The 27258-nt window shown below is 31.3% G+C and overlaps 1 protein-coding gene across 1 annotated transcript in view; it reads left to right on the top strand.

Annotated features, from left to right (window-relative positions):
- Nucleotides 1–27258, top strand: part of Rps6ka6 (ribosomal protein S6 kinase A6) — a 324661-nt gene that overhangs the window by 126212 nt on the left and 171191 nt on the right. Inside the window, 6 exon segments of the mRNA XM_063245567.1 lie at nt 1165–1224; nt 8302–8367; nt 8369–8419; nt 21453–21534; nt 22884–22964; nt 25264–25343. Of these exon segments, the coding sequence (XP_063101637.1) occupies nt 1165–1224; nt 8302–8367; nt 8369–8419; nt 21453–21534; nt 22884–22964; nt 25264–25343 (420 nt within the window).

Genomic DNA, 27258 nt, shown 5'->3' with positions numbered 1-27258 from the left:
CCTTTTTATTTATTTATTTTTTTAATCATGAGAGTCTTATTTTTGTCCTTCTTCTGATCAGACAGGTAGATTTTGTCTTGATTTGTTTATTGTGTTAAGTAATGCTGAGAGTCAACAAAAGAGAAAGTTCAAACTTAGAAAACCTAGTTCTCCTACGTATATCACCTCAAAATTTTATCTTTTTCTGATTCGATGTCCATAGTGTCAGATTTCACTGGGAAATTTTGTTTATGCATACTATAGAGTTTTCAGTCTTTCCTCAGGTCAAATTTAGGGTATACAGGTAGGAAATAAATTTAGGAAACTTGTCAGCATTTTTTTCAAATGGCGTGCTCACCTCTATTAGGTACTGTTTAGTTTATAGAATCTGTAGGTAGTTTCATTTTGAACCTACCTATCATTTTTAGTTTATAAATAAGTGTTAGACCTAGTAGACTTATTCCTTACTCTGGGTTTTATCAATAGCTTTAGTTAATTTATATGCTTTCCCACTATGGATTCTTATATATGGTCTATGATAAAATTCTTTTTTGTAAAGACCACTTTGCTACTATATGCTTCTTAAATGACTTAGATCATTGATTTGAAGACTTTTTGTGTAAGTAACCAAAAATAAGTATTTTAAGCTTTGCAGACAGAGAATCTCTGTCATGGTTGCTCAATTCAGCTATTATAGTGTGAAAGAAACCAAAGATAATAATGAGCATATCCAGTAATATTTTGTGTCCAGAGAGATGGCAGGCCAGATTTGATCCATGGGTTATAATTTGGAGAACCTAAATCTATATCCTTAATATTACTTTTTCTTTAACTGTTGATTGGAGATAAAGTATAAATGTCTTGGTGCTTTGTATGTTTAAATGATTTTGTTTCCTTGAGCAAATGGGTATCTCCAGTAATTTATTGTTTTATGTATTATCTCATGAAATTTAAATTGAGCAACATAAAAAGAGAGATAAAGTTTTGAAAAAGTCATGAATATTCACTGACAGTCTGAGAACTGTATTATTAGTTTTCATTTTCTAAGTATTTTTTGTATGTCTCTTGTTTTTCAGTAATTTTGACCTAGTTAGATTGTAAAAGGAAATGCCTGAGGATATTTTTGTTATTTATTACTCATGTCTTAATACTCCTGAACTTCAACTTTTGAACTCTTTTTTTCAGGTAAATGTTCTTAAAATGGTTGATGAACCAATGGACGAGGGTCAAGCAGATTCCTGGCTTGTAAGTACCCAAGTTAACTTATAAAGCATCATTTTTATCATATTAGAAAAGATACTAATGAGAAAGTGAAAAGTTTCTACTAGTTAAAGTAACTTATTCAGTTAAGTTGCTAATTAGTAAATACAATTATTAACAAATCACCTGCAATTGAAAGCATAAGACATATTTTCCTGTCAGAAATTTTTGTGTATGAAAATTTTCAATAAACAGCCTTATTGAAATCATATTCACATTCCTAAGATTAACCCATTATAAGTATAATGGATTAAAATTGTGCTCACCAGTATAAGAGCAGTGGGATTTTATAAACACAGAATCCTTTCAATTAATATAAGTAAAATTATCTTAAACTTTGAAGTACAATGAAATCTAACATGGATATATTGAACTATAAGTATAGCATAAAATAATTTAAAATGTATTTTTCAGAAAAGATTAAAACTAAGTTACTGAGAAATTTTTACTTACTTTTAAAGACTTCTAAGCTCTTAGATCATTCTATGAAAGGCCTATATACTAAAATCTCATTTTGCAATATCTACTTTTATGAAAGGCTATTCTTAAACATTTTAGTTATAGTTTGAGTAATGTAGGCAACTTCATTAATGCTTTAATTTTATGGTTCTGATTTCTGTAATTACTTTATAGGATTATATCCTACTCTTTTTAATATGAAATGAGCATCAACTGTGCAATGCTTTTATTTGTATTGAATGTTCTACTAAGATTGGGAGAGATTTGTGATTTATACTAGATGATAAAACTAGCAAGTGGTCGGATCAAGATTTATGTTACAATGTACCTCCTGTTAGGTTAGCCATATATATTTTGTATAAACCTAGAGAAATGGAAAGTAAGGAGAGAGTGCAAGTACCATTTTTTTCTTCTTTAGTTGTGGATAAAATCAGTCGTTTTTTTTCTTATAACCTTATTCATAACTGTATTTAAATCACATAGAGCCAACCAAGGGCATTTAAGTTGGATTTGTCCAAGATTTTCCTTTTCAATATTTTATGTGATTATCTTTGCATATATTTACTGTGCTGCAACAATGTAGGTTCACAAAAAGAGAAGTATTTCATTTTTGCTTACATGTTCTATTTACTATTAATAACATTTAAACTCTATGTATAATCAAATATAAACTTCTGTGAAAACCATTTATAGAGATTTAACTGTAGATCTTGTAGATCAAGAAGCATAGTAGTACTTCTGTCATTAGTTCATGAAAGGATTATATGAACTATAAAAGAGAGAAGGGAATATGGCCTAATTTTGCATTAGTACATTAAAATTATTTGTTATTATTGTTTGTCTTCTGTTCCCCATGCCACAGAAGAAAGAAAAAAACGTGTCTGCTAATGCACATGTACATGTGTGTTTATATAAGTTGTGAATGTAGAGTGATTGTCAGATATTTAATTTTAATAGAAAATAAAAATTAGTGAAAAGGCTAAATGTACAGTACTAGATGTTAATATTGTTTACCATGTACAATCAATTTCAGCAAGTAAAAGACAGTATCAAATTTTAGAGAATAAGGAATTAGAATCATTTTTAGAGATTTGATTCATGGTCTCTACTTGACACCATGTGCTTTTTTGTGATGGTCAGGCTATTTAATTCGTATCAGTGACACTATATTAGTTTTTTCATGCATAGGGTTTCTAGAATATGGTTGTTGATTGCAGTATGATGCTGACAGCCATGCGGTTTTCTTGGTGTTTATTGTTTTAAAATAGTGTAGGATTATAAGGAATGCTCCTTAACCAGTGTTTTTTATATATAAACTTTCAATTTGGAGGTATAATTCAGTGATAGGACATGTGTTTGCATTCCTGAGGACCTGAGTTTAATCCTCAGGCCAAAAAATTATGTATGGTGCATGTACAAATATAAAACATAAAATATGTGTGTGCCCTGATAGTATTTTATGTTTATTGACTTATTTGGACAACTGATCTATTTCATTTCAACTATTATTACTTTAAATTTGCATGGTCATTTGATCTCTTTTCTTTAGGTAAAACAAGCAAAATTAAATAAAATTCTTGCCAGACTCCAAAAATATCTAGCATATGATCAGTAAAGTTGGAATATATGTGCAACTTTAATATGTCTATGCTGATCTTAAGCTGTTTTCCATTTTTCAAGAAAATTTCCTATTTGGTAAGTATTAAGTAACAGATCACTGACAAAAGATACCTAATATAAAAACAACCAAGTCCCTTGTTTCTAACAAGGTCAAGGTTAAAAAAATATGTGTCATCTTCTTTGGTACATGGCTGACATGAGTTAATTTCTTATATATTGTCAAAATGAGAATTTCCATCTTAAAATTGGTAGTGTGTGATTCATTTATATTAATTTGATGGTTTACTTACTTTTCTGTAAGATAAAGTACATATTTTTATTGCTACAATGTCTTCTAAATTTTAAAGAAGATTCACTTAACAATTAGATACTGTTTAGAGTATAATAGTATAAAGTTAGTGAAATATTTAATCTATAAATTGAGTGAGACTTTTATTTCCCAGAAATGTAAATGTTACATTGAACTGAATGATACATTTAAAATAAAACAAAACAGAGTCCCTATAAAGCTCTACATTTCTAATTTTGAAAAAAATTTCCGTATATGTCTCTCTTAAGAATTCTTTTAAAAAGTATTTCAAAAGTACATTTTACACAATTAAACTCATATGGAAAATTAAGTAGGAAACATTTCAAGCTGAGATTTGTTCTTTCTGCAAGATGAATTTTTTATCTTATGAAAATAAAATCAAATTTCATAATCAAACAAAAGATAACAAGTTATTAAGCTGTGTATCATTTTCATCAAAGTAATTAATCAGAGTAGAAAACGTAAACCATAAAGATTGTTACCAAATAGAAACATGCATAACAATACAAATCTTTCTTCTCAATGAGCAAAGATACACTAGTAGTATAAATGAAACCAATTAGTGTGTACATTAAATTATCTTTAAAATAATGGAATTTATAATTTGGGAAAGCATTTGAATTTTTATTTCCTAATTATCTCTCTTCTCATTTTCTGTTTGGTAAACTTTTTTTTTCCTTTTAACTTTTCATTTTGGTGGACATTATAACTTAGGTATCCTTCACTATTTTTCTTCCCTTGCAATACTCATACATTTTTTCTGATTTCTAGTCATTTTCCTGTTTTTAAAATTTGACATGCTTATAGTACAATCATGCAAACTTTCAGATAAGTTTGCTCAACTAAATGTTTTGGCATGTAGCTGTAAGATGGATATATAAAGGAGTATAAACCTGGGAGTATAATTAACTATACAAAGATAAATAATATACTGTTTCATTAATGCCAAAGTTTTATTATTTGTAGTGTTGTTCCTCTTGGAACTGTGATCTGAGATAAATGGAGTCTATATTATTAATATTTTATTGGTAAGGAAACAAGCTGATCCTTATAAGTAGAATAAACCAACAAACTAAGAATTAGCGTGGCACATTTCAGGTTTCTACTCATGGATACAATATTTCAGAACCAAATATTTTGAAATTATTTTCCAATCTGTAAATTATTTTGATGTATTTAATACAATTTGGTGATATTTTGACATTTTTGTTATTACTATGGTTAGCTTCCTTTGGAAGTATGCTTTTATTTGGTTTTTAGTAACCTTAGAATGTTCTTGGCATGAGAAGGCTCTAACAAGCTGCTTTTCAGAGTTTTCACATGTGTTTTAACAGATTCATAACACAATACTTACAAATTGAAGGTTATCTGTTTTACCAAAATGACCTATCTGCACTCAAACAAAATGGCTTCGAAAAGATGAATTTTGCGTTATTACATAAAACCCAATAAATGTAGCCTTTAAAAATCTTCTTTTGATGTCACTTGTTTTCTGGAGGTTAGTAATGCAGGTTTATGAAAATTCCATACTTAAGTATATTGCTAATAGGTTGCTTTCATTCCTTTCTTGTTCTGATTTACAGATCATTTGTTTCCTCTAAATAGACTGTCAAAGGAATGTAACAGTAGGGTATTTGAAAGTTACTTGGTAATTAATCAATATTTTACCAGGACTATAGAATTACTGACTACTAGGATTTAAACAAATGGTCATTGGTCATAGAAATTAGAGTATGCTTGTTTGGTTATAGTTGAGCATGTATAGATTTTCCAAATACCAACTATTACTTAATACAGGTGATATTTTGTTCCCCAAAACAATTCAAAAATATATTTTATTGTTTGAAAAATGTATTTAAAATAATTTTGATTTTTCTTATTGGTTAAATTTACCTTTAATTTTTTTGTTTATAAAACTTCACAACATGATGACTTGATATAAATGGTGAAGTGATTACTATACTCAAGTAAATTACTATATCCATTATCTCTTATAGTTACCTTTATGCATGTATTTTTAAGGGCTGTCTTTTTAAAAGTATATTTTTCTTCCTTTTCTTTTTACAAAATTGTGAGAATTACTTTGCCTTTCTGCTCCTATCCAATCAAATGAATATTGTACTCTTTAGTAATACATAAATGAATGTGTTTTTTTTAGTTACTTTTCCCTTGTTATTGAGACAAAGTACCTGACACCCAAAGTTAAAGTAGGAAAGGTTTATTCTGCTCAGTTTGTAGTAGTTTCAGTTTATGATCAGCTGCCTTCAAGACAGGGTGGCATGGTAGACAGGCATCATAGAAGAGAAAAGTTTATGGTGAGCAGAAGGTAGCAACGAAACAAGGGATGACCACATCTCTTTCTATTCCTTATGTCTTATCCAGTATACTTATGGAGTGTAGCACTCACACTCTTAATCCTGGACCCTTGATTCTAGCTTTACAAACTGAATCAACCCCAGGATCACACACTATAGATCTTGCCACCTCTGAAAAAGCCCCACCTATGACTATGTGATCCTTTGGAAGGATGTGTAATTACAAATCACAACAGTGGTAATGCCTGCAATGAGGAAGCTCATAGTCCAGTGGAAAAGAAAGACAAGTGGATATAATATAATATAATATAATATAATATAATATAATATAATATTATTGTATTGTGGCTGTCTACTGGGAAAAGTTTTCTTTTGCATTTAGTAGATTTTCTTGTTAGGAGCTCTTTATGTTACTGCTGCTGAAAACTGAAAGACATATTACATTCTAAAGGAAGGGCATATGTGGACTTTAATAAAATGGAGTAGGGTCCTTCGACAAACATTTTCATTTGGAAAATGTGCTTTGGTTCTCTTAAAGTTGTTTCCTAATTCTGAACACTTGAAAAAACTGATGTCAGTGTCATTCATGCTTATAATAATGATTGTAAACATGCCTGGGATGTGAATTGCCATTTTAACCTTACAGTATATTGTATTGTTTTCAATATAGGCCATGATATATAGGAGACCTTAAAAGCCCATCTAACAAATCCCCTTAAGCATGTGAGAAAAAAGAAGTAGATCATGTTTTACAGTTTGGTCAACACTATGCTAACATTATGCATGGCAGATCTAGAAACAAAAACTATAGTCTGTTAATCCTTTTTCTAATGTTCTTTCCGTGCTCTGCGACCACTAATATACTATAGCTGAAAACTCAGATGGCCATAATATCAATTAGAGTACTCAATACATTATTTTTCTTGGGATACATATATTCCAATAATACCTACATATATATCATATCTTAGTAGAATCCAAACATTTCATCTATAATGTGTATATTTATACATTTTTGGTGGTTCACTATCTTGTAATTCATGAAGTCTGCAGCTCAATTTATCCTCCTTCTGTACCTACTCATATGTAGGGATTGCAGCCATAGGGCCACAGTGACTGATTTATATTTGCATTTTGAAAAGTACATGACTTTAGTGCACAATGGTAAAGTATTTCCAAAGCACTAGTTTAGTTTCCAGCACACAAAAAAGAAAAAGAATACATTTGGCCCCTTGTAAGTAGGGAAGGTCATTTATAATAAATTTTTGTTTAAAAACATATTTATAAATCATTGAGTATTTAAAAGGGTTTGGTGGAATACTATTTTGATATATAAGATACACCCAATGATATATTTTCGAAGTTGATTATTATTCATTTCTATTCAAGTACTTCTCTTGAGAAAATGACTGGCTGAATACCTCTATGATATGGAAATTAATTTAGCTGCCATGAGGTCTAATTTTATAATTTTATACCATAGTCTTGTCCAGTTTAGCCACAAGCATCACTGATTAATCAGATAATTGAAGAATAAATCAATAAGAGTGAATCTTAATCAATTTAAATCTGTCTTTTCAACAAAAATTAATATAGTATAATGGAAGCTACTAAAACTTATAGAAGTTGTGATTAACTAATCATATAAACATTTTTTTTATTCATGTAAACTGAAACTGTGAGTTTTCTTCTATATGTAGGGAGAGGACTGGATTAAATATCTCTTCCAAATGTTATTGCTACTATGCTATCTCTAGTGAATAGAATCACAACTAGTCATCACTATTGGGTAGAGCATTATACTAAGAGACAAATACAGTTCCTATTTTACTTTCTTTTTTGTATCACCAAGATGGTAGGAAATCTTGCATATGATTTACATTTAAATTATCAGTAAAATTAGGGACATGACTTAAAAACTTGTTTGGGCTCTGAAAAGTTTTTTTTTTCATCTATGCTAGTTTCTTTGCATTGTTATAAGTAATTGGACATCTAAATATTAAAAAGTATATAGTGATATGCTGTTTAAAAGAGCTCTTAAAGTTCACATTTTTGATTGTCTTTCTCTAACTCTATCTCTGTCTCTGCCTCCTAAATCAAACATGAGTGAGGAATTTGACACAATTGTTAGTACTTTCATTTTATTGGTATCTCATTAGAAGGATGAAATATAGATATGATTTTACATGTTTTCCTTGACATGAAATAATATGGTGGTGGTGTTTCTAAATGTTGAATTGGAAAGAAAAAGAGATGGGGATATTGTTATCCTAAAATATATTCTGTACTAGATTGAGGGAGTTGGAAATTATGATACTGAAGCTATATTTGCATATTATTTGGATTTATTTTTTACAGGATGAAGGTATTTTCAAAGAAATCCCTGCTACGCATCATGTTAAGGAGGGATATGAGAAAGCAGAACCCTGCACAGTTGGAGTTGCTGAAGGTTCTTGGTCAAGGATCATTTGGAAAGGTAATGGATATATTTTTTCCATTTGAATTTTTTTCTGAGTACTTAGCAAACAGTGTTTGCATGTATAGAAGTCTCATAAATATCTCATTTTAAACATCTTAAAGAATACACAAAATATAATTCTTTACTTTTATTCCTCACTTTGCTTGCTTTATGTTATTAGTATATGTTTGGAGTACATAGCATAACACTCTGCAGGGGAAAGTTGTACAAGGACATAACACATAATTCTTTTTTCAACCCCTTGACCTCCCCTTTCTCTTTCTCTTGGTCCCCTTCTCTTTTCCAAAAGTCTATCTTCCGGTTTACTATTATCTATCTTTTATTCTCCTCTTTAATTTATTTATATTTTGAGTTTCTCACATAAGAGATTGAAATATTTGATTAATTTAATATTATGGTTTCATTGGTAGAGCTTAAAACCCCACTGGCACAAATAGACAGTTCAACTAGACAAAAATTCAACAAAAAATACCAGAACTAAATCACACCTTTAAGAAATGGACTTACTAGATGTCTACAGAGTGTTATAGTTACATCAGCATAAACATTCTTTTCAGTTACACATGGGCCTTTCTGAAAGATATAACACATACTAGGCCTTAGAACATGTGTAAGTAAATACAAAGGAACTGAAAGAATCCTGTGCATTTTGTCTGATCATAGTGTGATGAAACTGGAAATCAACAACAAAATAAACCAAAAAATTACATGGACACCTGGAAATTAAATAACAACTTCCTGAAAAGAAACAATGGGTCACAGATGAAGCCATCTGTGGTTTAATCTGAAATTAAAGTGTTTATAATTAAATGGCAATGCTGATGAAACATACCAGGCTTTATAGGGTGCAATGAAAGCAGTCCTAACAGGGAAATTTGTAGTGATGAATTCACACACCAGGAAAACAGAACAAACTCAAATAACCCAATTATGATCATCAAACTTTTAGAAAAAGAATAACAAATCAAACCCAAAGAAAATATAAAGAAGGAAATTATAATTATAAGAGCAGAAATGAATGCAATCAAGTCTAAGAAAATAATAAAATAATCAATAATCAAAGAGTTGGTTCTTTAAATGAGTAAATAAAATTGAATTGCTGTTGTAGTCTGGGGTTGTACATAGAGAACAATTCAGATCAGGACATGGAGTTTATAATAGTTTTATAATGGTCACCAGAAGTTAACACAGGAGAATGCAGGAACTCTATCCGCAACACCAATGACATAGATTATTTAGTCAAGAGTCTAAACCCCACGGCAATGTCCCACATGAGTCCAGATAAAAACCCAGAGCTCAGGACAACACCTCCACCAGTCCAACTGGAAGTCCAGAGCCCACAAGAAGGACTCACACGAGTCTCTTACAGATCCGTGCTGGGAAGACCCAAGGGTCAGCGGTGGAAGCCAGAAAGTCTATGCCAGCAGGATGAAGGAGCTGTGCTACTGGGATGAAGGTTCTACACTGGAGCCAAGAAGTCACACTCAAAAGAAAGAGCGGGGCTGTCCTGAAAGGCACCACAGCTGTCCTCAGCAACACGGAGGCCCCAAGCTCCTCCTCCGACAAGCACAGTCGGGTATGTGCCAGGATGCAGCGTGACAGGTTCATTCTGGAGACCAGGAGCACATGTCTTCCCCTCTGGAGCCAGGAAGCAATGCTCGATATGAAGACCAAAGCTTCTCCAGGAGAATCAACAGCTCAGACAACAACTCGTAGGAGAACCAACAATGCCTCCATAATGCCTCAATCCCTCTCCACACCTCTCTTCTTCTCCACCTATTTATCCTGACAATCCTTCTCAGATAGAGTATCTTCTCTCAATACATGCTGATGTAATCCAGCTGGCATTAAGTTGACCACTAGTTATCAAACCATAACAATTGCTTAGCCAATCTTATCAAAAAGTGGAAAGAAAAGGCCTGAATTTGTGCACTGAGGAATGAAAAGAGTGAAATCACTACAGACCCTTTGGAAATCCAGAAGGTCATCAATACCTTCTTTGAAAATTTTTGCTTTCATAGGATGGAAACCAGAAAAAGTGGACAGATTCCTACCTACGTAGGTATGAATTACCAAAGTTGAATCAACATGATATAAAATTGTGATTAACCCAACATCAGTTAATGAAATTGAAAATGTAATTAAAAAGTTACCAACCAAGAAATGCCTAGATGCTGATGAATTCACTGATATATTGTACAGGAAATTTTGAGAAGATTTAATGCCAGTACTTCTCAAATTCTTTAATGACATTGAAAGGAAAACAAGCCTCCCAAAGTCATTCCTGAAAGCAAGTATTACCTTGACACCAAAAGCAGAGAAAGACTCAACCAAAAAAAGAACTACAGGCCAGTATCCCTAATGTACGTAAATGCAAAAATCCTTAATAAGACACTGGCAAATAGAATGCAGCTGGATGGATACATCCCATGGATGCAAGGATGGTTCAACTTATGCAAATCAATAAATGTAATACACTGTAACAACAGATCCGTAGACATCACATTATCATGTCTTAGGCACTGAGTAAGCATTTTACAATGTTCAACACTCATTCATGATCAAAACCATACAAAAAATTGAGACAGATGGTCTTTATCTCAATCTAACAAAAGCCATCTATGGCAAACCAACAGTCAACATCATAATAAATGATCAGAAACAGAACAGTTTCACTCTAAAATCAGGAACAGGGAAAGCCTGTCTACTACCACCACTCATATTTAACATAGTTCTGGAAACATTAGCCAGAGTAATTAGACAAGGAAAAGAAAAAGAATAAGGATAGGAAAGGAAGAAGTTAAACTATCATTATTTATAGATGACATGATAGTCTACATAGAATACCCTAAAAACTCCACCAAAAGACTTTTAGATTTAATGATTCAATTCAATTGTTTCACTGGACATAAAGTCAATGCTAAAAGATCAATAGCCTTCCTGTACACAAATAACAAACTCACTGAGAGAGCAGTTAGGAAAGTAACATCGTTCACAGTAGCATCCAGAAATTTTAATATTAGATTGATTAATAACTTAATCAATCTAATGATGGAAATAAAATACCTTTACAATGAAAACTTCAGTGCTCTGAAAAAAGAAACTGAAAAAGGTATCAGAAAATGGAAGAACCAATTGGGTAGGAAGAACCAACATAGTGAAAATGGTCATACCCCCAAAATAGTTACACAAATTTATTGCAATCTCAATCAAAATACCATTAGCATCCTCACAAAACTGTTGAAAACATTCCTAAAATTAATTAGGAATGAGAAGAGTCCTAGAACAGCAAATAAGTTTCAGGGTAACACAAGCAAGCTAGGAGACATTAAGACATTACAATCATTTCAAATTATACTACAAAGCTGCTATGATTAAAAACATCATGGTAAGGGGCTGGGGATTTAGCTCAGTGGCATAAGCGCCTGCCCTGCAAGCAGGCAGTCATGAGTTCTATCCCTGGTACCAATGAAAAGGAAAAAGACAAAACAAACAAACAAACAAACAAACAAAAACCATCATGGTAGTGGTAAAAACAAAAGCAAAAAGCAAAAACAGACTTGAGGATCAATACAACAGATTATAAGATACTAAAACAACTCCAAGCACACTCAGCCACCTTATCTTTGACAAAGGAGCCAAACACATTCACTGTAAGAAAGCCTCTTTAATAAACAGTGCTGGAAAAATTGACTTTACATATGCCAAAGACTAAAACTAGACGCAAATCTGTCACCATGCATTAAAGTCAAAATGAATCAAAGATCTAATTATTAAAACAGAAACACTAAATCTGCTAGACAAGAGAATAGGTAGAACTCTTGAATACATAGTGAAAACAAAGATTTCATGAACAGAACCCCAATTGCAAGGGAGGTTCTACAAAGAATCAACAACTGGGATCTCATATTATTAAAAATCTTTTGTACAGTAGAAGAAACTACCAACAGAGTGAATATTCAACCCACAGAGTGGGAAAACATTTGAATGGGTTTGTCTTTATAAGTGATTTATTACTTTTCTTTCACTTTTTTATGGTTCTGTCCATGTGCTGGACTTTCTGACATTTTGACTATGAGGTGTCATTGACAGTTTCTTTCTTTTTTTTTTTTTTTTTTTTTGAGGGGTGCTTCTACATACCTAACTGATCTGTATACTAAATTATTCCCCCATATTCAGAAAATTTGCTACTATGATTTGTATAAACTTGTTTTATGCCATTTAAATTGTCTTCTAATTTTTCACTAATTCCAATAATATTAGGTTAGTCTTTTTTATATCACCTAACAGCTATTGGATCAATTTTTCATATTCTGTTTTTTTCTTAATGTATTTCCAAGTACATACATAGTCACTGACCTTAGCCTATCTTGTTGTTCTCCCACTCTGTTTTCAGAGAGCTCATCTCTCCTGACCATACTTTCAATAGAATTTTAAATCTGGATTTCTTTTGGTTCACTTTATATACTCAAATGTTTTGCTAAACTGTTCCTTTATATTTTGTATCATTTTGTTTCATGAAAATAGTTTCTTATTAGTGTCTTCTGTGAATATTAAATATTTTCTCTTTTTAGGTGCATTGGCTTTGATTTTTGCTGAGCACATTATTGATCTATTTTTTATAGTCTTTTAAATGTATGTAGACTATCATGTCATCTATAAATGTATATAGACTATCATGTCATCTATAAATGTATGTAGACTATCATGTCATTTATAAATAATGATAGTTTGTAATTTGCTGAGCACATTATTGATCTATTTTTTATAGTCTTTTAAATCATTCAGAGATGTGACTTGATTTTCTCCCTGTTGATGCACTACGGATTTTTTCCCACGTTGGAGTAGAGAGTCTTTGGAAGCATATTGCTGCCTTGATTTCTCATGTTTTTATTGTTTATTCATGTGTTTATGTGCATCAGTTTGCAGATCAATTATAGTGAAAAATTTTGTTACTACGATGACTATATTTTAGTGTTTGCGTTTCAGTGATTCAGTTTGGGTGTACCTCTTTATAGGCCTTTGCCTCAGTCTGAAGATTCTAGCCACCAATGTAAATTTGGAAGCAAAGTGTACAGTGTATTTGTCTCTAAGCCATAACTACAGTGTAGTTGGTGACATGTGTGTATGTATATATTTACATACCAGATACTGGCATAATACAAAAAAAGAAACATGATAGCAACAGCTATGTCACCATGGTAATAGCAATAATAACCATAATAATAATAGAGTCAAAGACAATGTGAATAATTACATACTATATGAACCACCCTTACCCATAGAAAAAAGATGCAAAATTATAATATGGATTCAAAGATGAACCAAACATTAGTTTACATACAATATTTACTAAATTTCCACTATTAATAATATAAAACTTCCACAGTAATAGCATACAATTAAGTAAATATCTAAAGATTACTAAAGCCATATGTTATACTAATAAAAATCAAGTAGGAAACTGAAGAATGAGAGAAGTATACTTCAAAAAATAAGACAAATTAAGATGAAGAGGAAGAAAGAAGAGAGAGAAAATTAAAAGAAAGTAACAGTAAAAGAAATATAAGAAATAAAAAAAAAAACCTTCAAAAATCAAGGAAAAAAGAGGAAATGAGTCCAAAAAGAATTTCTCCATGTTTGTGCATGAGTGGTTTTTTCCCATGGTCTGCAGTATTTCACTTCACTAGATAAGGGACATGGATAATGATTCACTACTAAGTTCTGTTTTATTTCCACATTTGATTTGTGTGAGAATGTTACACCTTGCCCTGTGTTTTTAATTGGACATGTAGTTGATGCTGTCTACTCCAAGGCTCTAATCATGGTAGCAGCTCCTCCTTGCCATATTCCTTTTTCTATTCCAAGCAAAGGCTTTGTCTGCCTAGCTTTAGAGCATGAGTTTTTGAAGCACTTTTACTTGCTCCAGAAGCCTCTCTGTCCTTACATTCCATGCACTGGCACCCATCCAAGTTGAGGAATATTCTTGTTCAGTTGGTAATTGAGAAAAGCAAACAGACTACTCAGTTCTGTTATGGATATACATAGTGGGGCTGGTATCCACACAGCCTGCTAGATTTAATGCTGGCAGTTGACATTCAGCCACCTGCAAAAGCCATTTATGACCGGTCTGGCCTCTCAACACATAGGGCTGAAGCCCAGTTTCCTTCCAAGCTTGAGTTTAAATTTTTATTTTAATCTGTGTCTAATCCTTTTTCTTCTCTACAATTGTGTCTTGTGGCCATTTCACACCCAGTCATTGTGGTGAGTGATGCCAGAAATGCTGAAGCATTGTTGAATGGCTCAGTCCTAAATAATTAATTCTTTCCTAAAGTAATTCCAGATTAAATCCTCTTAAATATGTTGGGGACTGCACTGGAGTTCTCCACTTCTAGCTGGCCTTAAGGAAGGAGTCATATTCAGAGAAGAAACGCTACACCATTTTTTAGCATTGTATTATGCTTTTTTAAAAAATTAGTACATGTGTATAGTACATAATGTTTATATTCTTTGTGGGCAGTTGGTACATGTACATAATGCATATTAATTTTTTTCATATATTTTCTCATTCCTGCATTCTTCCTCTACTTACCTCTTGATCCCTTTCCTTTGTTTTAATGGTACATATAGTTTACAATAGCCTTAGACTTTTTCTTGAGATTGGAAGTGCCAGCCGGATTCATTGTTTCTCTTTGGAGCTACTGACCTCCAAGCTTACCTTGTGTTAGTGGAGACATCAGGAGCTGGTGTCAGCTTTCCAGTCTTTTTCATTCTTTTCTCTGTATTGTGTTCTTTTTCTCAAGCTCATCTATAGTTTCTAGATTTTCTGCCAGCTCCATCCCAATTCCCAGAGGTCTACTTCTTTGTTTCTCCATATCACGTTGTTTTCCAGGTGTCTAGATTCTGGGCCTGGGAGAGGCTATATTTTGTTGCTTATCTCTCTACTGCACAGTTTTTAATCCCAGTTTTATTACTTTCATTTCATTTACATTTCTTTACACTTCTAAAAAGATTTTAAGTTATCTGGGCTTACTGATTTTTGTTGGAAAAATATAGCATGCTCTTTGTTAGCTGTCTAAACTAAGGTATTTTTTTTAAAGTTAGTATTCTTTTTCCTTTTTCTTATTGCCATGAATATAGATTTTTCTCCTCTGGTGTTTGTTTACATTTAGTAACTCTACATCAGAAGTTAAAATTTATATCTGAATTCATGTATGAGTTCAGATATCATACGTCAAAGTGAACTAAATCAAGGATATATGAATTGGGGAGAGACAAGTTATTGGCTATTAGACAAGTTATTGGCTATTAAACTCTTGGTTTCTGTCACATAATCTTAGATTTTAAGGGAGAAAGAAAAATTCAGAAAAAATAATTCGTATTCTCATTATTAGATTAGTTACAGCCACAACAAAGATAAATAAGGATAGCTACTAATTTCATTGGAGATCAGGTTAAGTTTCAAAGGAGAAGTACAAGGCAATTGAGCAGTGATTATTTGTAGTTTTCTGGAACATTTTAAAAGAAAGATTTTTACTGAGCACTCAGTATGTACAAAATAGTTGTGTGAGTAGTGTTTATGTATATAAAAGACATTAATTGTATTAAGATAGTTTGATATCTATATAATATAGAATAAAACAGTGAGGCATATGAAAGTATTTTCAGGACACAAAAAGGACTGATATAGATTATGGGTTGGCACTAAATTGGTGCAAGGTGTTATATAAAGACAAGAAAATAGGACTTGAACAGCATGCCAAGGAGAGAAAAATTAGAAGTGCTATTAATAAGTTGGCAAGGAAGTCTTTGGCTTTTAAAAGACTTGTGAAATAGGCATGTGTATTCTGTAAATCATTATTTAATGTCTCTGAAAATATAAAATTCTTTTAATTATTTTTCACTTGATAGCAATTTTTATCACGTTAGTTTTAGAACAAAAATAAATTTTTATCCCAAATTTTATAAAGGCTTAAAGTTTGACTTAAATTTGTCTCAGATAAATGAAACCATTAAATTAATTGCTTTATTAATTTTGGTTTATATTTATTCATATCTACATTTATTTTTTCCAGCTAAACTTCTCAATGAGTCTTCATAAAAAGAATATTGTATGATATTTTGAACTTTCTTTCATTAACTTCCTTGCATTAAATATAACAACATGCTAAGAAGTTGTCCTCAAATTCAAGGAATATTCAGCTTTTACTATGTAATAATTTTTACGTATAGCAATGGAATCATTTAAACCTTTTTGAAATGTCTAATACCAAAATAAGGAATAGTGATTTTTAAGCAATTTATCAAAAAACCATATATAAAGAGTTGGCCTTTATTTTTCTCCTTAGATGTGGACATATTTGCTGGTCAGTATTACATCATTTGCATAGGCATTGTGTGGGAGTGGCTTGTTATGGGCTGAACCCATTCAAGAATTTGACCAAGGCTGTGAATCATGTAAGTGTCAGAGCAGTTCCAAAACATTTCAGACTATAGAGTGTTATGTAAATTTTTCTGAAAAGATTCCATTGTTGAAATGCAAAGTGGGATTTTTTAGCTCAAAGTTTTATAATATGCAATGTCTTTAGAATTATTTACTGGGAAGGGGATCCTACTAAATTCAATTGAAATTGTATTTTAAAGAAACAAGCATTATTCTCATGAAAAGTATATACAAAAGTCCTTACTAAGGACACACACACACACACACACACACACACACACACATTTGTACTGGGAATCCAACTCAGGACCTCACGCTTGCCAGGTAGGCGCTGTGCCACTGAGATATATCCATGTCCTATTTATTAAAATATGGTATACCGAATAACTTACATTATTTTAAGACACAAATACAAGACATAACCCACTTTTTAAAATTGTTAGACTAGGTTTATTATATGTTATATTCCAGATCACATTTATACAAAACAAACATTCATGAATTATAGAAAAGCATATTTTACCTTTTATGAGATTAAAGACTTAAATCTAGGTTTCAAAATATATTTTTGAAAGTATTGAACCCTTATTCTCTTAAACATTTAATCAATCATCAAGTGATGGTTTTTAAAAATCTATGTTTTACTTTAAATTTTCCTGCTTTTGGTTATCTGTCTGCAAGCAGGATTTAAAAATATGTGATCTCCAGTTCAGTTCAACAAATATTTTTTCAACAATTTGTACTGGAAAATATAAAATTCCATGAAGTTGAGGGTAAAATATTGAAATAACTCCTCCTCATTTTCCTACTGAATAGTTTTCCAGAATTAGATTACCATAACTGAAAGTAATTCTGTCCTATTAAGATAGATTTAGTTTTAGGTGCAGTAGTTTGAAATCATGCAACTATATTTGCTGTTGATTAGAAGAAGAGGGCAGAGACATACAATTTTAAAGTGTAATTTTTTATTGTGTGCGTTTGTAATCCATAATGATTACTTTTGTCTTGGAGGTTTGATACATATACTTGTCACATCTTGATCATTTTTGTTTTCTCTCACTTGCCCCCAACTTATTCACTCCCTTTTCTTCAGATCCCTTTCCTGTATGTACAAGGTCTACCTTCCTGTTTCTTTCATTTCTTTTGGACTGTCTTGCTTTGTAGTTTAGGATGGCCCTGGAACTCACTGTGTAGCCCTAAGCTTGTCTCTTAACTTGCAGCGATTCTCTTTCCTCAGCCTCCAGAGTGCTGAAATTATATGTGTATGCCACTATGCCCAGTTGTTTACCTCCATGTTCTTAACATGTCTCTTTTATTTGCTCTTTAAATTATTTATATTTTCAGCCTCTTAACCTTTTGTGACTGCCTTATTTCACTAAAGCAGTTTAGATAATGAACAAATAAATGGTTGCTTCTCTATACTAGGAACAATAACTTGTTATAGATGACATATTAGTATACTAGGGCTTTTAGAAAATCAAAAGGGAAATGGCTGCTTCATGCAACAATGCCTTTCAAAAAGCTTGCACTATTTTTCTCCTTCTTCTTTGATTGCCTCTTCTCAATCTGTGTACTCTGTTCTTTGAAAATTCACTAAGGACTGTGTTTCAGAAATACAATTCTCAAGGGTGTGGCCTGCATATCCCTAAACATTCCCCAAGACATTTTCTGGAAATTCTTAGATTAAATTCATTTTATAATAAGTCTAAGACATTATTTGTAAAACTGCTGAAAACTTATTGCAATAAAGATAATTATTTCAAGTGCTACTAGTAAGCATTGTATTCTCCACTGTGTCATACTTGAATTTAAGAATTTTCTTGTTGAAACAATAACTAATTCTCAATTCTAAAATATACTTCTTTTTGATATTCTACTTTAAAATATTTAATAGCATATGTTTGTAATACATAATGAATGTACTCATTATGTGGTATTGGTACATATGCATATCACATCTTCATCCTAATTACTTACCCTTTCCTACTCTCCCTCATAAAGTTTCATAAAGTACTTCAGCTGCACCCAGAATTAAAGTTATCTAAAGTCAAAACACTTGTGGAGCTTTTTGAGGTATCAACCTGTTTTTTTTATAGATCACCATTTTTACCTGAAACAATAGTTGGTCAATGATTATTACATAAATTTGGGTATTTGCTACATTTTTTTCAAAAATTGATGAAGTGAGCCTCTTAATAGAAAAAATAACTAGAAATATTTTTGTTAATGATGTGATTACAAGTTATAAGCAAAAATTTGAATGTTTGTGTTAACTTGATCTTAATACTTTAATAGTTTAATACTTAAAAGATTTTTCTGGTAAGATTGCTGGATCACTATGGGAAGACTGATATAACTAAATTAAATTATATTTTGACTTGACCAATGTATGATATAATTAAGTCAGGCACAAATGCAAAATCCATTCGAAAATGCAAGGTAGACCACTGAATTTTTTGTGTAATTGAAGACAGACAGTTAATGTATATAGTTCTAGAGTCTCCAATTCTAGGGACCTTTAAGAAACTGCCATTTGTCAAATTCTGTCATGTCAGCAGAGTACTAACCACTACATGAAAAGTCTTAGAAAATCTTTCTGCCTCTCTTGTTAAATTTCCAAAAATGTCAGTCAGTATCACTCTTTTCATTAACTTTTTGAGTTGAACAAATAATAGTTATCTTTATAAAATGTTTATGTTCACATATAACAGGTTTTTTGTTAGTGAATTAATACATGTGTTTTCTGTACCAATTTTTAATACAGTGACTATCCATAGATGTAACTCATAAAAACAAAACAGTATGTCAATCGATGTAACCCACATATTGAAGTATCTAAAACTTTTTTAAAGATTTTAAATGATTCTTGAGACCAAAGAGATTGAGATCTACTTTCCTGGAAGTGACTGATATAGATAGTTATCTTCACTGTGGCAAAGTCATCATTCAAGATGATTCCTTTCATGTTTTTTCCTTATCACAGGATTTTGATTATTAGAAAGGAAGTTGGCTACCTGCATTTAGTTGATTTTCTCGGTAAAACTCGTTGAAAATTTTGATCCTGATACATAAGGTTAATGTCATTTGTCTAGCTTATAGACAAAAACAAGAAAGATAGATGGGTAAATATGTATCTGGCATTGTAACTTCTGTAGCTTAGTACAGATATTATATGACTTTAAACCTCCATGATAATACAGTTTTGTGCATATTATGCCTAAACTATCTTGAATCATACACTTCTGTGATTAAAAAATTGTTTAGCACAGGTAACATATTAATTTTATGTATTAATGCTTCATCACAGAGGGCAATGAGAGTAAATGTGGAATATATTAAATTTGATATGTGCTGACATGCTTATTTTCATTAGTGTAAACTATGTTTTTAGGGAAAACCTTTGCAAGTTTAAATCAATTAAAAATTACTCCACAGAATGAAATGTTTGATGCCTTCTATGGTGAGATCCACATTTTCTGAGCATTCTATATTGTTTGTGGAAATTTGGTTGAGGATCAGGCTAGATCAGAGAAAGGAAAGTGAATACGGTAGTAGTTTTAACCTTTTAGCACTTTCAGTTTAGAAATACTAGTGATATTCTGTAAAATGTGTCACTTGATTTAAGCTCTTTTTCATTCTCATTTATTTTAGAAGATAGCTTTATTTTTATAGAAACCTACCTTTTGTTAATATGTGGAATCTCTTGCTTAATCTAATGTAAATGTAGTATGAACTGTTGCTGGCTTTCTGTGAGAAATGTTAAAACATTGTTTTTTTTGTACTGGCAATTGATACTTGGCTCCTTGCACTAAGGGTTATATCACCAGCAACTGAAAAACATTTATAACCATTGTGATAGAGTAGTTTTAAAATTTTATTTTTTATATAATTCATTTTTTGTTTTACATTTTGATACAGTGTCTTGCAAAAATTGGCTATGCTGGGCTCAAATCTCTAGTCCTCTTACTTCATTTTTCCCAGATGGCTGGGATTACTGGACTGTGCCACCTCACCTGGCCTAAATAATTAATTTTGGTTATAAATTATTAAACTAATATCTGCAGTGAATTGGAGGAAAGAGATAAAAAGACTCTTGTACAGAGAAAAAGTGAGAAACACTACCCTGGGTAAATGTGCAAACTATAATCCTCAAATAGTCCTTTAATTTAGTTTTCATCTAAAGGTTTAGTTTCAAGTAGGAGAAAGCAGAGATCTCACAAAGTACAGAAATACACATAGGTGAGTGATCAGTCTCTGAATAGACAAATCTGTTATATGGTGCAAAGAGAGGTACAGAGAGATAAAGAGAGGAAGGCAGAGAGAAAGACAGAGAGGGAGAGAGAGAGAGAGAGAGAGAGAGAGAGAGAGAGAGAGAGAGAGAGAGAGAGAGAGAGAGACAGAGAGAGAGAGACAGAGAGAGAGAGACAGAGACAGAAACAGAGAGAGAAAAAGAGAGAGAGAGAGAGAGAGACAGACAGACAGACAGACAGACAGACAGAGACAGAGAGAGTTAGAGACAGGGAGAGAGCAAAAGAGAGACAGGTAGACAGACATAAAATGCAAATTTTCTCTAAATTCTTCTATTAGGTATTTCTTCTTAGAAAGAAGACTGGGCCTGATGCTGGGCAGCTGTATGCAATGAAGGTATTTTAAAAAGCTTCTTTAAAAGGTACAACATTAGAATGCTTATTAAAATAGAATTGGAAAAAATCTGTTTTTTGAAATATGATGTACCTTGCTATTACAAGGTAAGTAGATGTAGTTTGTAACATTAGTAATTGTTACAGATTTCTTGAGAGTGAGTGATACTTTCAGAGTTTGATATTGACATATGCTTTAATTTACTGTGACCTGGTAAATATTTAATGCTAGGAAATGTGACATATGTATGTAATCAATATGAACTTAATGTTATGCATTATTCTTTGCTTTCAAAATTTTTGTTTTACCATTTTGTCTAGTTACTATACAGAGAAAACACAATCACTTCTAAACATGTATAAATACTATCTTGTAGGCTGTGATAAAAATACCACTATGATTAAGTCAGAGGGTATAGGCAACTACTTTGAAGGCAATAAGATTCACTAAGATGCCCATTCTGGTTTGACTATTGTCTCCTTTGGAAGTCCTGTAATGTTTACAATGCCTAAATTTTATTGGTCTTGTTCTCTACTGTTTTGTCCAACTTTATAATATCTAATGAGATAGACAAATCTTTTTTAAGGAAACAAGAGACAACGTTGATAACCATTGTTAATAATCTTGTACTCTGTTCTACATCATGTGCTATGTCTATCCTTGGTTTTGACTGACAGCTTTGTTTTGCCATATTTGACTTTATTCTCTCCCCCCCCAAAAAAGTAATAAGAACTAAGGAGTAATAAAATCCAAAATGTGTAAATTTTGTTGTAAAAAAGAAAGGAAGGAAAAAAAAAGAGCTCTAATGGATATAACAGCAAGTGTGTTTAGGGGTGTTAAATAGCTGACTATATTAATGTTTTTGGATCATTGAACACAGCTGTTTGCAGTCTCTCTGTTTGAATGTCTACTTTGTATTCTTTGATACTGTGATTTGAGCAACTATTTCCAAGATGATAATATGTAATCTATTAACAGGTGATTTCTTACTGTTATTTTTTTTTGTAGTTCTGTATTATGTGTAACCTTACACTGCTTTGTTTTGTTTTGTGTTTTTCTCTTTTTCCTCTTAAATAAAAAAAATACCACTATGCTCAATTTTAATTAACAAACCCATTTGAACTAATAAAGTCTTATATATAATAAAAGCATATTAGTCAAGTACCTATTTATGCCATTTAAACCCATTTCTAGATATAAACTGAATTTGTTCAATTTTTGACAATATTGTCATTTTAATGGAATATAGAGAATGTTGTAGAATGTAAATTTAGGCACATATGAAATTATATTTTGATTAGTAAACTGTTGGTCAAATCTTTATAAAATTTATAAGTTTTTGTAAATTTATAAAAAAGTATTGGTTTATTCTCTTAGTTCGAGACAGAGTTCGGTCGAAGATGGAGAGGGATATACTAGTGGAAGTAAGGCATCCATTTATTGTCAAACTGCGCTATGGTATGTAGTCTTTCTCTTACTTATGGAATTAGAGAATAAATAATTGAATTTCAATAGCTAGCTTTCAACTTTATTTATAAATATTTTAGTTAAGTTTCATTTCCAAATAAATTTCAATAGCTAGCTTTCAGTTTCATTTTTAAGTATTTTATTGTAGTTTAATTTCCAAATATTTTATTTCATTTTCTAAAGTTAGTTAATTTGTGTAAGGTAACAAGCTAGTGTCTTCCACTTACTTGCCAAAGTAGTATTTCTCTAGTAAGCTGTATCTCCGTTCATGTTATGCTATAAACTGCTGTAATAACTTATGGAAGGCATTTGGATATTTGTTTCTGATAGCCATATTAATCTTATTATCTGGTTCTGTTAAAGCAGACCATATTGTTAAACTGTATTTATTTTAACTACTTTTCATACATAGGAGGAGAGGAATATTAGTAAGAAGCAGTGGGGAATATGTAGAAAACTTGAGGCTTGGAGTCACACATTTCTAAATTCGAATCATGGTTCTTTTGCTAATACATCCATGAGATTTTCTTCTCTAGGCAGAAAAAGGATAAAGAAGTAAACAGATAAAATCAAATCACAGCATACTATGTACCTTTCAGTTTTCTACATTTAAAATACAGTAGCTATTGATTTTATTCTCAGTATAATTTTGATAATATGTTAGTTACTCAATGTTTTTGGAAAAATAACCCACAAGAAGTTGTTATCAATTACCCTTTAACTTTTGTTACCCTAATAATATAATAGTGTTAGTAATTTATGACATCCTCAAATTTCTTGTATGACATAAGATCAGTCACTAACACCTATTATGTACAAAATAGTGTTATTAAATGCAGTAGACTATAGAAGTGAAGTAATCTGTGACCTTATAAATTTTATAATATATAGGAAACATAAGCATGTAAATAAATTAATTGCACAGTGAGTAAATCTTTTGAATATAACTATGCAAAATAACAAACTTAGTTATGTTCCTGCCACCCTGTTTTGAAAGCCTATATTGTTATTGTTTTGGGCTATATATTATTGGTATTTATTTGTCTTTTTTGTTTCTTGTATTTTGTTTTGTTTTATTCTGTTTTTCCCTCTAAAACAGAAAGGATAGATGTACACGTATAGGCTTATGCATGCTTGGATCTTCTACTAAAGAGTTTAAAAGAGTTGATTGTATCACTTGTGATGGTATCAACAACTACTCAGAAGAAATAGAGACATTATGGTAGATGTTACTAATTTTCTACCATCTTGTTTTGAAGTACAATAATGTTTTTATTCTTCATTTTGATTGGTTTTAGTCTGTTTTCGATTATTTTATTTCAGTATGTGTGAAGGCATGGACAGCTATTTTGAAGAGAAAAAGAGACCTTATGGTAGCCATTGTCAATTTTCTTATTGTCTGATTTTGAAGGCCTGTAATGCTTTCATTCTTTGGTTTGAACGGTTTTATACTATTCTGTTTTATTTATTGTGTGTGAAAGTATGAACAACTATTTAGAAAGAAATAAGAGGACATTATGGTAGCCACTGTTGATTTCTTTTTGTCTTGTTTTGAAATTCTGTGTTGCTTGCATTGTTTTATTCTGGTCTGCTTTGTTTTGTTTTAGTCTCTTTAAAAAAAAAATAATAATTGCACCAAAGGGGGAAAAAAACCCCAAAAAATCAAGGGGCTGGTGGTTGAGCTCAGTGGCATAAGTGCCTGCAAACACGAAATCGTGAATTCAATACCAGGTACCAAAAAAAAAAAAAAAATGCAAAAATAAAAATGTAGTAAGTACTATAAAAAGGCATAAATAAAGTATGGTGAGATCTCAAAGGTTGCAGCAAATAGTTTTGATGAGAATAGGGCTAAGGCTGCTGTAAGTAAAGTTGAAAAAAGAGAAATCCTGGAAAGTTCAATACAAGAGTGGTGGCATTTTTTGTTGAGCTGTACAGAATTATTAGTTTTTCAGTATATGATCAGAACATAAATTTCAGCCAAATGCAGAAGACTACTGTGCTTCATAAATCAGGAAAATACTGATAGAAGTTCGGGTATAAAGCCTCATGCAAAATTGGTTATATTCTTGGAAGGAATGTATAGCTATTTAACACTCAATTAAACATCAAATTTAATTGTGAAATAATGTTACCTAATAATGGACCATGTGTATTCATACTTAATTGCTTCATTGTATTTAGTGATAAAATTTCAAACAGATAAACTAAAAAGTATATATTGAGTAAAGTGTATATTAAGATTTTCAAACACTTAAGATTATTTTGTTGTCGCATTATAATTTCTAATTAGCCTGTCAGACTGAAGGAAAGCTGTATATGATACTGGACTTTCTCAGGGGAGGGGATGTCTTCACAAGATTATCCAGGGAGGTGAGTATTTGTAAATTTTGACTCTATTTTGTTGAAACAAAATTAAGCAAAAAAAACATTATTCCTATGGAAATTTTAAATGGTGGTTATTCATTTGTTGCCTTGCATAGTACTTAGTTATGTGCCAATGAACAGTACTTTTTAACCTCCTTGTCATTTAGAGCATCTCAATGTGCTATTCATTGTTTTTAGACACAAGAACAATATGAATTACTGGGTGACGTATGCAGGAACAAGCCTATGACTTTGGCTATTCAAGCAACCTAAATATCTCTTGGAGTAGAGTTTATTAATCTAAAAATGGAATTATTGAGGTATAATTGACATACAATAAACCACACATATTTAAATATACAATTTGGTAAATTTTGACATTTACATATACCCATGAATCTGTAAAATAAATAAAATTACTCAGCAGATCCAATATTTCCAACAGTTTTCTTATGTGCCCTTGTAATGCCTTCTTCCCACTGTGAATCTGCTGAATAGACTTTCTGTCACTATTTGGTTTGCTTTAGCAGGAGTTTGTGTAAATAGAATCATACCTTGATTCATGAACAATTTTCTTTGCAGATAATTGGTTTGGCAAGTAAAAGTGTTTGGAAAAATGTTATTTTTGTTTGCAAATTCTGCCTTAGGTGGGAAACAGGAGCACAGCCATCTTTCCTATATAGCCACAAATGTAGCCATTTTTTTCTAAAATCATAGAACAATCTAAGTTTGAGAACTGAGGTATCACTGTGTGTTATTTTTGTTCTGCTTAAAGCAACATTATTTTTTATCCATGTTGTATGTATCAATAGTTCATTCATTTTTATTGCTAAATAGTATTAGCATCGTGTGGATACACCATGATATGTTTATTCATTTGTTGATGGATGTTTATTTTGTTGCAGCTTTGGTGTGTTACCAATAAAGCTGCTGTGAGCACTCATATACAAGTGCTTATATGGACATATGTTTTCTTGTCTCATGAGTAATTATTAGGAATATAATGATTGAATCATATTAGATATATGTTTAACTGTTAACTACACTGCGAAACTGGTTTTCAAAGTGGTTATCTAATGTTTAAATTGCCAACCACAGTGTAGGAGTTTCATTTGCTTCACATCCTTGCCAACAATTGGTACAGTCAGTCTTTAAAGTTTGGCTGATAAGTATGTGCTAATACTTCATTGTAGTTCTGAATTTCATCATAGTTATTATTAATAAAGTTAAGCATCTTTTCCTGCACTTATTTTCATATCTATTTTTCTTCTTTGGTTAAGTATTTACTCAAACCTTTTGACTTTTTAGTAGAATTGTTTGTTTCTTATAGAGTTTTGGGAGTTTCTCATATATATTGGATGTAAGTCTTCAATCATATATGTTGTTTGCAAATATTTTCTTTTGGTTTATGCTTTCTTTTCAATATCTTAATGGTATCTTTTGAGAAGTAGAATATAATAATTTTGATGGAATCACATTATGCTTGCTTCTATTTATTAATTGTATTTTTAATATTCTGTTTACGGAATATTTGCCTAATCCCAGGTAAAGATTTTCTCGTATGTATTCTAGAGTGTCTATAGTTTAGGTTTTACTTTTAAATTTCTGATCCATTTTGAGTTAAGGCTATAGGTATGTGTTGAAATCTTTTTTTTTTGTTGTTTTGTTTTGTTTTTTGTTTATACAAGGGATCAAACTCATGACCTTACATTTGCCAAACAGGTGCATAAGTCACTGAGCTAAAGCCCTAGCCTTTAAGTTTTTTTTCAATTTTATTTAGTCATTTTTGCAGAGAGACATTCGGTTTTTCTGACCTCATAATTTAAAAGGTATATTCTTCATTTATTAACTTACTTTGCATTTATTTATCAAAACCAATTGATGATATATGTGAAGCTCAATTTTTAGATACTCTAACTTG

This window comes from Cavia porcellus, unplaced genomic scaffold, assembly GCF_034190915.1.
Source record: "Cavia porcellus strain 051 isolate PalLab524CR breed Dunkin Hartley unplaced genomic scaffold, mCavPor4.1 scaffold_3, whole genome shotgun sequence".
Lineage (NCBI taxonomy): Eukaryota > Metazoa > Chordata > Mammalia > Rodentia > Caviidae > Cavia > Cavia porcellus.
This window is presented reverse-complemented; position numbering and strand designations above follow the sequence as displayed.